General features: G+C 41.1%; 1 protein-coding gene across 10 annotated transcripts in view; it reads left to right on the top strand.

Annotated features, from left to right (window-relative positions):
- The window catches only part of ryr2a (ryanodine receptor 2a (cardiac)), a 245986-nt gene that overhangs the window by 168874 nt on the left and 63069 nt on the right, over positions 1 to 14043 (top strand). For 7 of the 10 annotated variants that reach the window (XM_083556368.1, XM_083556369.1, XM_083556367.1 and 4 more), the window contains 15 exons: positions 113 to 248; positions 853 to 1039; positions 1759 to 1870; positions 2079 to 2199; positions 2357 to 2526; positions 3482 to 3702; positions 3823 to 3913; positions 7242 to 7382; positions 8732 to 8895; positions 9941 to 10019; positions 10111 to 10200; positions 11586 to 11723; positions 12857 to 12934; positions 13030 to 13105; positions 13715 to 13838. In XM_083556368.1, coding sequence (XP_083412494.1) covers positions 113 to 248; positions 853 to 1039; positions 1759 to 1870; positions 2079 to 2199; positions 2357 to 2526; positions 3482 to 3702; positions 3823 to 3913; positions 7242 to 7382; positions 8732 to 8895; positions 9941 to 10019; positions 10111 to 10200; positions 11586 to 11723; positions 12857 to 12934; positions 13030 to 13105; positions 13715 to 13838 — 1928 coding nt within the window. The remainder of the gene's footprint in view (positions 1 to 112; positions 249 to 852; positions 1040 to 1758; positions 1871 to 2078; positions 2200 to 2356; positions 2527 to 3481; positions 3703 to 3822; positions 3914 to 7241; positions 7383 to 8731; positions 8896 to 9940; positions 10020 to 10110; positions 10201 to 11585; positions 11724 to 12856; positions 12935 to 13029; positions 13106 to 13714; positions 13839 to 14043) is intronic. The other 3 variants (XM_083556361.1, XM_083556366.1, XM_083556363.1) reach the window with 1 other exon arrangement.

The following is a 14043-nucleotide window of genomic DNA, read 5'->3' as shown; positions in this document are numbered from 1 at the left end:
ACTCTTTATGATGTGTTAAATACAGATTTACCAACAGTTCAATGTGATTAGTTAAAGAATTACAGCCTATCAGTTTGATTACTTCTGTTTCCTGCTTTATTTCCTGGTGCAGGTGGTGCAGTACCTAGCAGGCTGTGGGCTGCAGAGCTGTGTGATGTTGGTGTCTAAGGGCTATCCTGATATTGGCTGGAACCCTGTGGAGGGAGAACGCTACCTTGACTTTCTCCGCTTTGCAGTGTTCTGTAACGGTGAGCACTGTGTAAATAGGAAACAGTAGATCTACTCAAATTGTTCCACCCATACTGGTACATGCTTGTGTAACCTACTGGACTACTGGAACATATACTGATCTGCTTGTCCTTTAAGTCAAAGGAGGTGGGTCTCCTTTGGGGCCCTTGAGCAAGGCTCTTACCCTCTGTGCTGAGCTCTGACCCCAACTCCTAACATCACTGGTATATGTGGTGGAAGAATTTCACTGTGCTGTAAATTGACATGTGCCAAGCACCTTTGTTTACCTTTCACCTTTTACAGCAGGGATTGCCAACTGGCGGACTCCGGTCCGAACCGGATTGAAAGATGTGTCTGGTTACTGATCGGAAGCTCGGGGGTTCAAGCCTTTGAAATGCCAAGCTGCCACTCTTGGGCCTTAACCCTCTGTGCTCAAGGGGCGCTGTATCAGGGCTGACCCCGGGTTTCAAACAAGCTGGGATATGTGAAAAAAAAGAATTTCACTGTGCTGTAATGTACATGTGTCGAAGAAATGTCTTTTATTTTTTACTTTTTCTTTCTGAGGGTCAATTGCCCGATTGTTACCTGCCCCTCTTTTCCCCCCTCTCTGTCTTTATGCTGTAGGTGAGAGTGTGGAAGAGAACGCTAACGTGGTGGTGCGGCTTCTGATTCGCCGGCCAGAGTGTTTTGGCCCCGCCCTGCGTGGTGAAGGTGGGAATGGATTGCTGGCGGCGATGGAGGAAGCAATTAAAATATCTGAAGATCCAAGCAGAGACGGACCCTCACATACATCAGAAGACAGCAGGACACTGTATGAGCTGCTCTCTCTCTCTCTCTCTCTCTCTCTCTCTCTCTCTCTCTCTCTCTCTCTCTCTCTCTCTCGCTTTCTCTATCTCTATTCCTCTCTTGCTCTCTCTCTCTCTCTCTCTCTTTCTCTCTCTCCCTCTATCTCTCTATCTATTTTTCTCTCCCCCTTCTTTCTCTCTGTCTGTCCCCCCCCATATCTCTATCTATCTTTCTCTCTATCTCTCTCCCCCCTTCTTTTTCCCTGTCTCTGTTTTACTCTCTCCCCCTCTGGCTCTTTCAATCTCTCCATCTCCTCCCTCCTCTTTCCCTCTCTGTTTTCCTCTTTCTCCAACTCTATTTCCCTCTCTGAATATGCCCCCCCCCTCTCTCTCTCTCTCTCTCTCTCTCTCTCTCTCTCTTCTTCTTTCTCTTCCTGCCTCCTGTCTCTCTTTCTCTATATATCTATATATCCCCCCTCTCTCTCTTTACTCTCTTACACACAAACACAGAGAGAGAGAGAGAGAGAGAGAGAGAGAGAGAGAGAGAGAGAGAGAGAGAGAGAGAGAGAGAGAGAGAGATGCACAGTTCAGCAGTATTACTAGAGATAAAAGATAGAAGCCCTGACCCCTGCAAATGCAATTTGTGGTTTAAAACTTGTTAATTACAAGGCTGTGTGTGTGTGTGTGTGTGTGTGTGTGTGTGTGTGTGTGTGTGTGTGTGTGTGTGTGTGTGTGTGTTGTGCAGAAGTGATATAATGGAGGATGAGGAGGATGACACTATACACATGGGTAATGCCATCATGACCTTCTATGCTGCTCTGATTGATTTGTTGGGCCGCTGTGCTCCAGAGATGCACGTGAGTCTGCAACACACACACACACACACACACACACACACACACACTCACACACACTTACACAGACGCTAGTTATAAACTTAACAATATTTGGATGTGTGAATGTGAAACACTCTGTAATCTTGGGAGACACACACACATACACACACACACACACACACACACACACACACACACAGAGAAATGGGAAAACTCTGCTTCTGTGCAGCTGATCCATGCGGGTAAAGGAGAGGCGATCCGTATCCGGGCCATCCTCCGCTCTCTCATCCCCATCGAGGATCTGGAAGGGGTGATCAGCCTCCCTTTTCATATGCCCACACTCGCTAAAGGTAACACACACAAACACACAATGTAAGTAACGACCACTAGAACTAAAGCCAGCTAATGTGAACGTGACCATAATTAGATGTAATAATAAAGACACACACATGTATGTACACATACTGGCAACAAGTAGAAGATCTTCCTTTCCCATTCTCTATTTAGATGGTTCTGTGGTGGAGCCAGACATGTCTGCTGGGTTTTGTCCGGACCACAAAGCCGCCATGGTCCTTTTTCTGGACCGTGTTTATGGAATCGAGGACCAGAACTTTCTGCTCCATCTGCTGGAGGTCGGCTTTCTGCCCGATCTGAGAGCCGCTGCTTCATTGGATACGGTTAGTCACATGAACTTTCCCATGGAATAATGTATGTTGAGGCATTTGCGGGTAAGAGATTAGTCAGTGTGATTTAATACACCGCTGGTCTTCTAACATCAATCACAAATACAAGTCCTGGTCCATTAATTTAGTCTTCCAAACCAGCAGAAAAAATAACAGTTGAAAGTGTGATTTATTAAGATATTTAAATGCTGTTCATTGACAGATGATGTAATTTCCCATGCTTAGTGTTGTACATAGGTTTATGTCAAATACTACAGGAAATCTTGCAATAGTTTAGTTTATTTTCCTCTGTTTATATTTATATAAAATATGCAGAATATAAAAGCAATTTTTCTTTAAGAGGCTTGATCTGTGGGACTTCATTATACAGTATCTTACAGCCATGTATTATTATTGTTATCATTTTTAATAATCCTTAATTGATATAGTGCCTTTGAAATCTTAAAGCTCTTTTCAAGCATTAAAATAGGGAAAAAAATAAAATAAAAAATTACATATAATAAATAATAATAATAATAATAATAATAATAATAATGATAATAATAATAATAACAACAATAATAACAATAATAATTATTATTGTTATTATTGTTATTATTATAAATAAATGCAAATAAATCACAGATAAATCACCAAAAATAAAAAACATCCCAAAAAGGTAAGTTTTGAGAGCAGATTTAAAAACACTAAAAGATTCAGACTGTCTGCCCTTGCTCAGGGCCCCAAAAGTGGCAACTTGGTGGCAACTCAAAGTTGAACTCATGACCTTTCGGAGCCACATTTGAATGCTTTAAGCACTAAGCTACCAATTCCCATTCTGTTGCTATGAGTGCTTGTCTTCATCCTACCCCCTTTTTTCCATTTCCTGTTTCTATTACACCATTTTATTCCATTTCTGTTCTTAATAAACCCTTTTTGCTCTAATGTCCTTTCCCTGTCTGACCTTCAGGCTGCTCTGAGTGCTACAGACATGGCTCTGGCTCTGAACCGTTACCTGTGTACTGCCGTTCTCCCCCTGCTGACCAAGTGTGCACCCCTGTTCGCCGGCACAGAGCCGTTCGCCTCGCTCATTGACTCGCTCCTGCACACTGTGTACCGCCTGTCCAAAGGCTGCTGCCTCACCAAAGCTCAGAGAGACGCCATTGAGGAGTGCCTGCTCGCTGTGTGTGGGTGCGTGTTTGTTATTCGAGTTATTCAAATTTCCTTGTACAAATATCTTTTCTCACATAAGCATGTTAATTCGTAAGCCTGGTTCTGTTTAATGTATAATGTGTCTGGTTGTGTCTTAAGGAAACTCAGACCTTCCATGATGCAGCATCTGCTGAGGCGTCTGGTGTTCGACGTTCCTCTGCTGAATGAACACACCAAAATGCCTTTAAAGGTGCGATTAATTGAGCTTTATTAAATATTTAATACTATTAATTAGATCCACATTAAACCCAGCCATTAGGGGGGCACAAGCCAGTGTACTCTTAGTGCCGGTCCCAAGCCCGGGTAAATGGGGAGGGTTGCGTTAGGAAGGGCATCCAGCGTAAAACATGTGCCAAATCAAATATGCGGATCACAAATGAGAATTTTATACCGGATCGGTCGAGGCCCGGGTTAACAACGACCGCCACAGGTATCGTTAGCCGACAGGGTACCGGTGGAAATTGGGCTACTGTTGGCCGAAGGAGGAGAAGGAGAGGAGGAAGGCGTCTACAGAGACGGCAGGAAAAGGAGCAGTGTAGGAGAGTAGAGGTTCGGGTTGGTACTTTAAATGTTGGTACTATGACGGGTAAAGGGAGAGAGGTAGCTGATATGATGGAGAGGAGAAAGGTAGATATGCTGTGTGTTCAGGAGACCAAGTGGAAAGGGAGTAAGGCCAGGAACATTGGAGGTGGGTTTAAACTGTTTTATCATGGTGTGGATGGAAAGAGAAATGGTGTAGGGGTGATTCTGAAGGAAGAGTACAGTAAGAGTGTAGTGGAGGTGAAGAGAGTTTCTGATAGGGTGATGATCGTGAAGGTGGAGGTTGAAGGGATGATGATAAATGTCATCAGTGCCTATGCTCCACAAGTTGGCTGTGAGATGGAGGAGAGAGAAAGATTCTGGGGTGAATTAGATGAAGTGGTAGATGGTGTACCTAGGAAAGAACGATTGGTGATTGGGGCAGACTTTAATGGGCATGTAGGTGAAGGGAACAGAGGTGATGAGGAGGTGATGGGTAGGTATGGTTTTAAGGAGAGGAATGTGGAAGGGCAGATGGTGGTAGATTTTGCTAAAAGGATGGAAATGGCAGTGGTGAACACGTATTTTAAGAAGAAGGAGGATCATAGGGTGACGTATAAGAGTGGAGGAAGGTGCACACAGGTGGATTATCTTCTGTGTAGGAGATGCAACCTGAAGGAGATTGGAGACTGTAAGGTGTTGGCGGGGGACAGTGTAGCTAGACAGCATCGGATGGTGGTCTGTAGGATGGTTTTGGAGGCGAAGAAGAAGAGGAGGAAAGTAAGGTTTGAAAGAAGAATAAGATGGTGGAAACTGAAGGAGGAAGAGTGTAGTGTGAGGTTCAGGGAAGAGGTCAGACAGGGGCTCGGTGGTGGTGAAGAGGTGCCGGATGATTGGGCAACTACTGCAGGAGTGATGAGGGAGGCAGCTAGAAAAGTACTTGGTGTGACATCTGGAAATAGAAAGCAAGACAAGGAGACGTGGTGGTGGAATGAGGAAGTGCAGGAGAGCATTAGGGGAAAGAGGTTGGCAAAACAGAAGTGGGATCGACAGAGTGATGAGAAAAGTAGGCAGGAGTACAAGGAGATGCGGCAGCAGGTTAAAAGGGATGTGGCGAAAGCCAAGGAAAAGGCATATGAGGAACTGTATAAGAGGTTGGACACTAAGGAAGGAGAAAAGGATTTATACCGATTGGCCAAGCAGAGGGACCGAGCTGGGAAGGATGTATTGCAAGTTAGAGCAATAAAGGATGGAGAGGGAAATGTGTTGCCTAATGAGGAGAGTGTGTTGAGAAGATGGAGGGAGTATTTTGAGCAGCTGATGAATGAGGAAAATCAGAGAGAGAGAAGGTTGGAGGATGTGGAGTTGGTGAAGCAGGATGTAGATAGGATTAGTAAGGAGGAAGTGAGAGCAGCGATTAAGAGGATGAAGAATGGAAAGTCGGTTGGACCAGATGACATACCGGTAGAAGCGTGGAGATGTTTAGGAGAGATGGCAGTGGAGTTTTTAACCAGATTGTTTAACAGGATTCTGGAAGGGGAGAGGATGCCTGAGGAATGGAGAAGGAGTGTGCTGGTACCGATCTTTAAGCATAAGGGAGATGTGCAGACCTGCAGTAACTACAGGGGAATTAAGTTGATCAGTCACACCATGAAGTTATGGGAAAGAGTAGTGGAAGCCAGGTTGAGAGAAAAGGTGACCATCTGTGAGCAACAGTATGGTTTCATGCCGAGGAAGAGCACCACAGATGCCTTATTTGCTTTAAGGATGTTGATGGAGAAGTATAGAGAAGGACAGAAGGAGCTGCATTGTGTATTTGTGGATTTAGAGAAAGCGTACGACAGGGTGCCGAGAGAGGAGTTGTGGTATTGTATGAGGAAGTCAGGTGTGTCAGAGAAGTATGTGAGGGTGGTGCAGGACATGTATGAGGACAGTGTGACGGCAGTAAAGTGTGCAGTAGGTACGACAGACTGGTTCAGGGTGAAGGTTGGACTGCATCAAGGATCGGCCCTGAGCCCTTTCCGGTTTGCAGTGGTGATGGACAGGTTGACGGAGGAGGTCAGACAGGAGTCTCCCTGGACTATGATGTTTGCAGATGATATTGTGATTTGTGGTGAGAGTAGAGAGCAGGTTGAGAAGAGCCTGGAGAGGTGGAGATATGCGCTGGAGAGAAGGGGAATGAAAGTCAGTAGGAGTAAGACAGAGTACATGTGTGTGAATGAGAGGGAGGGCAGTGGAGTGATGCGGTTGCAGGGAGAAGAGGTGGAGAAGGTGGAGGAGTTCAGGTACCTGGGGTCAACAGTGCAAAGTAATGGAGAGTGTGTTAGGGAAGTAAAGAAAAGAGTGCAGGCAGGGTGGAGTGGGTGGAGAAGAGTGACAGGAGTGATTTGTGATAGAAGAGTATCTGCAAGAATGAAAGGGAAAGTTTATAGGACTGTGGTGAGACCTGCGATGTTGTATGGATTAGAGACAGTGGCATTGAGTAAAAGACAGGAGGTGGAGCTGGAGGTAGCAGAGCTGAAGATGTTGAGGTTTTCGTTGGGAGTGACGAAGATGGACAAGATTAGAAATGAGTTTATTAGAGGGACAGCACATGTAGGATGTTTTGGTGACAAGGTGAGGGAGGCGAGATTGAGATGGTTTGGACATGTGCAGAGAAGGGACATGAATTATATTGGTAGAAAAATGCTGAAGATGGAGCCACCAGGTAGGAGGAAAAGAGGAAGGCCAAGGAGGAGGTTCATGGATGTGGTGAGGGAAGACATGCAGGTAGTTGGTGTAAAAGAGGCAGATATAGAGGATAGGGTGGTATGGAGACGGATGATCCGCTGTGGCGACCCCTAATGGGAGCAGCCGAAAGAAGAAGAAGAAGAAGAATTAGATCCACATTAACAATAATTTATTTTATCATTATTTAAATTTTATATTAATTATATAAAAATAATATTTTTTAATATAGCAAAACTGTATACAACTTGTTGCTCGTGTTCGATTTCCAGCTGCTGACCAATCACTACGAGCGATGCTGGAAGTACTACTGTCTGTCAGGGGGGTGGGGAAGCTTTGGAGCAGCGTCGGACGAAGAGCTCCACCTCACTCGCAAACTCTTTTGGGGAATCTTTGATGCTTTGGCGAGAAAGGTACCGCATACACCCAGGCTAATTTATCCCTGCATGCTGACTAATGTTTTGAGCACTTGCACAAAGAGAGGAGAGATAATTAGTCATGTATGCTGAGGTCCTGTCTGCATCTACCGAATTGTGTCTCACACACATAGTGCATTGAAGCGTATATACACCACTGATCGGTGAAGAGAATAACACTGATTATTTCTTCATCATGCCACTTTTGCCACATGCCACAAAGTTGACGTGTTAGAAGCAGGAAAAGCGAGTTTGACAAGGACCAAATTGTGATGTCTAGACGACTGGGTCAGAGCATCTCCAAAACTGCAGCTCTTGTGGGATGTCTGCAGTGGTCAGTGGTATCTATTAAAAGTGGTCCAATGAAGGACAGCCGAGGCTCATTGATGCACGTGGGGAGCGAAGGCATGAAGTGTCAGAATACTCACGACTGGTCAGAGCTGTTTTGACAGCCAAAGGGGGACCAACACAATATATTCATTTATAATGCAATATAATGAATTAGGAGCATATGTTCAAGTCTGCAGCATCTCATAAGATCGATGCGATATATAAAGTGTATATCACTGACTGATCTCACTACAATAGCACCTGTGAAGTGATGGTATTTATTAGGCAGGAATTTCTCAAAGTTGATGTGTTTGAAAGAGGAAAAGTGGGCGAGCGTAAGGATATGAGTGAAAGGTCCACACTGTGATTAATGTATATGATTCTTGATGCGAAATCTACAAACATAACCGTAAGCTATGGAGAGATATGATTATTCAGTATGCAGTGTTGATTGACACTATTGGACCACCATGACATAAAGGGAGACACATGTTTCTTATACAGTGGGACCTTATATTTCCATTCTCTTCTAAGAGATTATTTAGATATGAAGAGGTTTTGGAGTGCGTTTTTTTTGTTGTTTAGGTGTAACTCCGACTGACTCTATAAGACTGTAGAAAGGACATTACTCATAATCACACACTCTGGTGCTCATGATATTTCTCACTCTCCGGTGTTTGTAATGTTTAAATATTTTATAATCACAGGGAGTTTTTTCCTTGGAACTGCCCAGCATGTATTAGCTTTATTAACAAGTGATTTTAGGCAGCACTTACCAAAAATTAACATTGAGATTGGTTCTTCTGAGAGGTTTCTTCCTATTATGATATCAGAGATATTTTTTTGTGTCGCTATTACTTCTGGTTTAGTCATGAGAGATAAATGTTTCGAATGTAAATTCACAATTTCACATCTAGAATTTTTTAGACAAAGCTCCGTCTTATGAGCAGTGTATAAATTTGATTTGATTGCTTTTCACTGGTAAAGTTTTCTGTGTTTTGTTTTTGTTTGTACAGAAGTATGACGCTGAGCTTTTTAAGCTAGCCCTGCCATGTCTGAGTGCTGTGGCTGGTGCTCTGCCTCCAGACTACATGGAGTCCAACTATGTGGCAATGATGGAGAAACAGTCGTCCATGGATGCAGAGGGCAATTTTAACCCTCAGCCTGTCGACACAAGCAAGTTAGTGATACTTTCTCATGTGCTACTCAATACTGATGCTTTAGGAATTTATATATATATATATATATATATATATATATATATATATATATATATATATATATATATATATATATATATATATATATATAGTGTATTAGTAGTGTAACGGTACACACAATTGTAAATAAAATCCCTGCTTGGTTAAATAATATATAAATATATAAATAAAATAGAATAAATAAAACAATGCAATACACTTAATTATACTAATTAAACTGGATAATCAAGTGTATTGGCACAAAATAAATTGATTAAATAAAATCAAATAAATAGAAAAATGAAATTAAAGAGTTTATATTTGTTAGACCCCATTTAGGTAATATTGTTTGTGTGTGTGTGTGTGTGTGTGTGTGTGTGTGTGTGTGTGTGTGTGTGTGTGTGTGTGTGTGCGTGCGTGTGTGTGTGTTTTACATTTAATGTTTCATTTTCTAAAGATATGATCTACTTAATTGTTCTACTTATTTCAGCATACTGTAATAAATGTCTTCATTTCTTCCATCCTTCATTCATTCTCTCCCTCGATATCTGCAATTGTGAGGATTTTTTCCTGTTATAGAAATTCTTGAAGCTGGACATAAAACTCATAAAAGAATGAAAGAATCATAAAAGAATCCATAAAAGAATCCATAATTTCCTTGTTAGTGACTAACGCTAGTGCTATGGATTCTTTAGCGTTTTCATGCATGCGCAAAACAAATCTAATTTCAGATACAGAGTGACACTGTGCTAACTCTAGTCTCCTTTTTTTTTTTTTTTTATATACCCCTTGCATTGTATTTATGTTTAATATTACAATAAAAAAATTTGCTGAAAGTGCAAGGCGAAGAATAAACAAACTTAATATGTTCCTATAGGAACTCAGATTTTAACTATGTAAAACGGAGGCCTGTTCCGAAAAATGTCGATACTAATACGTGCACACATATATATATTTATATATATATATATATATATATATATTATTCGTTTTTGGTTCCAATAAAACATTACTCTGTCTCCTCAGTGTAAATGTTCCCGAGAAGCTGGATCACTTTATCAATAAGTACGCCGAGCACTCGCACGAGAAATGGTCCATGGAGAAGGTAATGAGGCGTAGGACTTTAACACCATCTGCTCCAGGAGCCTGATGAATCGAGAGATGTTCATCTATCTTTTCTCCCTGATATTCTTTAGTTTGCTAACGGCTGGGTTCATGGTGAGCAGTTGTGCGAGGCCTCCAAAGTTCATCCTCTGCTAAAGGCGTACAAGGGATTGTCTGAAAAGGTAAAGTCTCCTCTTCTACACAGACCCCAAGTTTAAAAATCTGTGTTCTGACGGGTTTTATTGACCAAGAGCAATTAAAATTTTTTAGTGCTCTTTTGGTTTGCCGTAAAATGTTGGTTTAGGAAAATACAGTGTGAAAGTGGGGCTCAAAACTTTTTGTTTAAATGAGTGTCTGTAATTCTGTAATTGAATACGTCTGTACATGAAAAAATCTTATACTTCTTTCAAAAGCTGAAAATTAACTATTGTCAGAGATTGTCAAGTACAGCATGCTAGCACAAGGAAAGCGAGCAGGCTTGGGGAGCTAGCACATGTTCTGTATGGCCTTGTTTTGATTGACTTTGTCTTCATCTTGTGATTTGTCATTTTGTTCATTCTTATTCTGTGTTGGGTTTACCCTTAGAGTAGTGTGTGTGTATATATTAGAGATCAACCGATTCATCGGGTTTGTCGATTAATCGGCACCGATAGTTGATTGCTGGAACTGCGGCTGAGAATGTGTGCTGTCATTTTACAGCACAAGAGCGGCCTCTAGAGGCGAGTTACTGACGCTACGTGCTGTTTATTTGAAGTAAAGTGTTTTTTGGGGGGATGTAACTGTTTTCATTTATTCGGAGTGTAACTTTTATTTATTTTTTGTTTGAATGCATGTCTGCATTTTAACTCTTTATTTATTAATATAATTATACTATTTATTTTTATTCAATTTAACACATTTTCATGATTTAGTATTTTTTTTTTATTTGCTTTTGTTATAAAGTTCAGCACTATTTTTTAATGGATTGTTATAGATGTTTGTTCCAGTTTCCATTAAAAAAATTATTAAATGATTAATCAGTTATCTGCAAGTCCATGTTTAATATCTTCCATTTTTTTTCATTCACATTTTTGTTTTACCCTCGTTTATTTGTTTCCCATTCACCAGACCTCGGCTTTTTCCACGTTTCTTATTTCACCTGCCATTTTAGATTATTTGCATGTATATTAAAAAAAATCGTTCCTATTCCCAGTAAACATTTTTAATACACAATTGATCCTGGATTTTGTTAGCAGCTTTCCCGTGTGAAATAAACCTGTAGTGATGATGCAATGCCTTATATTGCTATTAAAACTCACTCTTAATTAGCATTTTGTAATGTGTAAGGGACTAATCAAGATTATTAAATGAGCAAAAATATGTTCCATATTGGATATCAATTAAATTAAAGTACCACCCCATGGCATCAGGCAGTCAATTTTTTTTAACAGGCTTTCATTTTCTGGAAACATGTTTATTGTCCAAGTGGAGATAGAAGTTATACTGTACTTCACTGTATGAATATAATAAAAAAATATATATAATTGTATGTGCTGTTAATGCTGCCGTGTTTGTGCCGGTCCTGCAGGATAAAGAAGTATACCGCTGGCCGATCAGAGAGACTCTGAAGACCATGCTGTCATGGGGCTGGAGCATCGAAAGGACAAGAGAGAGCGACCCGGCCAGTTTACACACCCGTACACGCAGGATCTCCCTCACCAGCCAGGTTACATCACAGTTCACTAGACTTTTTACACTGATCAATCTCAGGAGTGATTTGTGATAAAAGAGTATCTGTGAGAGTGAAAGGGAAAGTTTATAGGACTGTGGTGAGACCTGAGATGTTGTATGGTTTAGAGACAGTGGCATTGAGTAAAAGACAGGAGGTGGAGCTGGAGGTAGCAGAGCTGAAGATGTTGAGGTTTTCGTTGGGAGTGACGACGATGGACAGAATTAGAAATGAGTTTATTAGAGGGACAGCGCATGTAGGACGTTTTGGAGACAAGGTGAGGGAGGCGAGATTGAGATGGTTTGGACATGTCCAGAGGAGGGACATGAGTTATATTGGTAGAAGAATGCTGAGGATGGAGCCACCAGGAAGGAGGAAAAGAGGAAGACCAAGGAGGAGGTTCATGGATGTGGTGAGGGAAGACATGCAGGTAGTTGGTTTGAAAGAGGCAGATGTAGAGGACAGGGTGGTATGGAGACGGATGATCCGCTGTGGTGACCCCTAATGGGAGCAGCCAAAAGAAGAAGAAGAAGAAGGAGAAGAAGAAAAATCTCACACTGTTCTATCGACAAAGTTTTATATTCATTTATCAATAATACTCTTTAGTATACAAGTCCTAAAAGGCTATGCATTAGGATAATTGTTTTTTTCTGGTTTTCTTATCATGACACGAATTTCTCATGATTTTAAATAAAAAACGTTTTCCCACGACATGATTGCACCACGAGAAAATCTCGCACCTTGTGAATGTTTCTGGTGTATAGCAGACCTGACAGCCTCCCTCTAAAGTGTGTATGTTTTCAATCAGTGACAGACACAGAGCTATTTCAATCCCTGATCAGAGTAAAAGCAAATGCAATTATCTATGATTCTGCACGCATGGACTTCCATACTCTAGAGAAACAGAGAAACAAAAAATATTGGTTTTGAATGTGCTGGTTGAATTTGAATCCTGTGGGGTTTTTTTTCTACTCGTTTCAAATCTGTATGCATGTTAAAGAATGTTGTGTTTAGTTTTTATGCTGCTGTTTAAATAGTTTAGCAACAAACAAAAAAAATTGCAGTGAACTTATAACCTTATGACATCGTGGCCAAAATTCCAGGAGTTTAATTATGTGTGTTTTATGTAGCTGTCCATAGAGGGCGCTCATGGATTCAGTCCTCGTCCAGTGGACATGAGCAACGTGACCCTGTCCCGGGATCTGCACGTGAGTGGAAAGCCGATTGTAATAACTTGTGATCGTCCAAATCACTTACATTCGTACATTTATCATGTATTCTGTGTTTGGGTTTTGACCTGCAGTCTATGGCAGAGTTGCTTGCTGAGAACTATCATAATATTTGGGCCAAAAAGAAGAAGCTCGAACTGGAAGCCAAAGGTACGTCCTGGATGAGATCCGTGCTCTACATGACCTTCATACCCAAGTGTGATGTGTTAGTGTAGTAGATGTGATGTTGCGTTCTCTTAACCTGCCTTCTCCTCTCTCCTAAATGAAATACTTGTTAAAGGCAGGACCTCACTGCTACGTGATGAAGGTAAAGGGTTGCCTTAGCTCAGGAGTAACATCTGTAGTCTAATTGTAGGTGATTATTCTGAAAAACAAATATGAATAGTTTTAATTCCATTTAGCCATTTGGCATCACAAAACCAGAATGTATATATATATTGGACTGACCTTTTGTGCATATTTAGTGCCCAGTTCTTCCACTTATTCAAACAAATCCCAGTTTATTTCCCCAATTTTTTGCTAATATTTACATGATTATTTTTTATATATTTTGATATTTTTTCTCACTTGTTCATCTCAAGACCTGCTCTGTAATCCCAACATCTCATCCTGTTTTTTTTTTTTTTCTTCAAAGATAAGAGGTTTGCGCAAAAAGCTATGAGATTTGGCAGCCGTTTCTCCTCTGTACTTGTTCAGCCATTCACCTGTGACCGAAGACTACAATTTTCACTTCTCTTTGCCTGATGATTTATTTTGTAGGAGGAGGAAGCCACCCACTGCTGGTTCCCTATGACACTTTAACTGCCAAAGAGAAATCCAAAGACAAAGAAAAAGCACAAGACATCCTCAAGTTCCTTCAGATTAACGGATACACTTCTTTAAGGTGGGAGAACTATTATCAAATGGATTCCAATCATGTAGTATTCATCAAAGCCAAAGAAGCCAGTGTAGGAACTTAGAATCTAAATGCTTAATGTTTCTAATGGTATCTAATAGATGCCACCAAGTAAACAGTAGAGAGCAGAGACCAATAAAACCAATACAATTCCCATTATAACTTCAAAACTATTTACAAAGTTATTTTTTTG

Source organism: Silurus aristotelis, assembly GCF_946808225.1.
Source record: "Silurus aristotelis genome assembly, chromosome: 12".
NCBI lineage: Eukaryota > Metazoa > Chordata > Actinopteri > Siluriformes > Siluridae > Silurus > Silurus aristotelis.
Note: the sequence above shows the minus strand (reverse complement) of the source record. Positions and strands in the feature narration are given on the sequence as shown.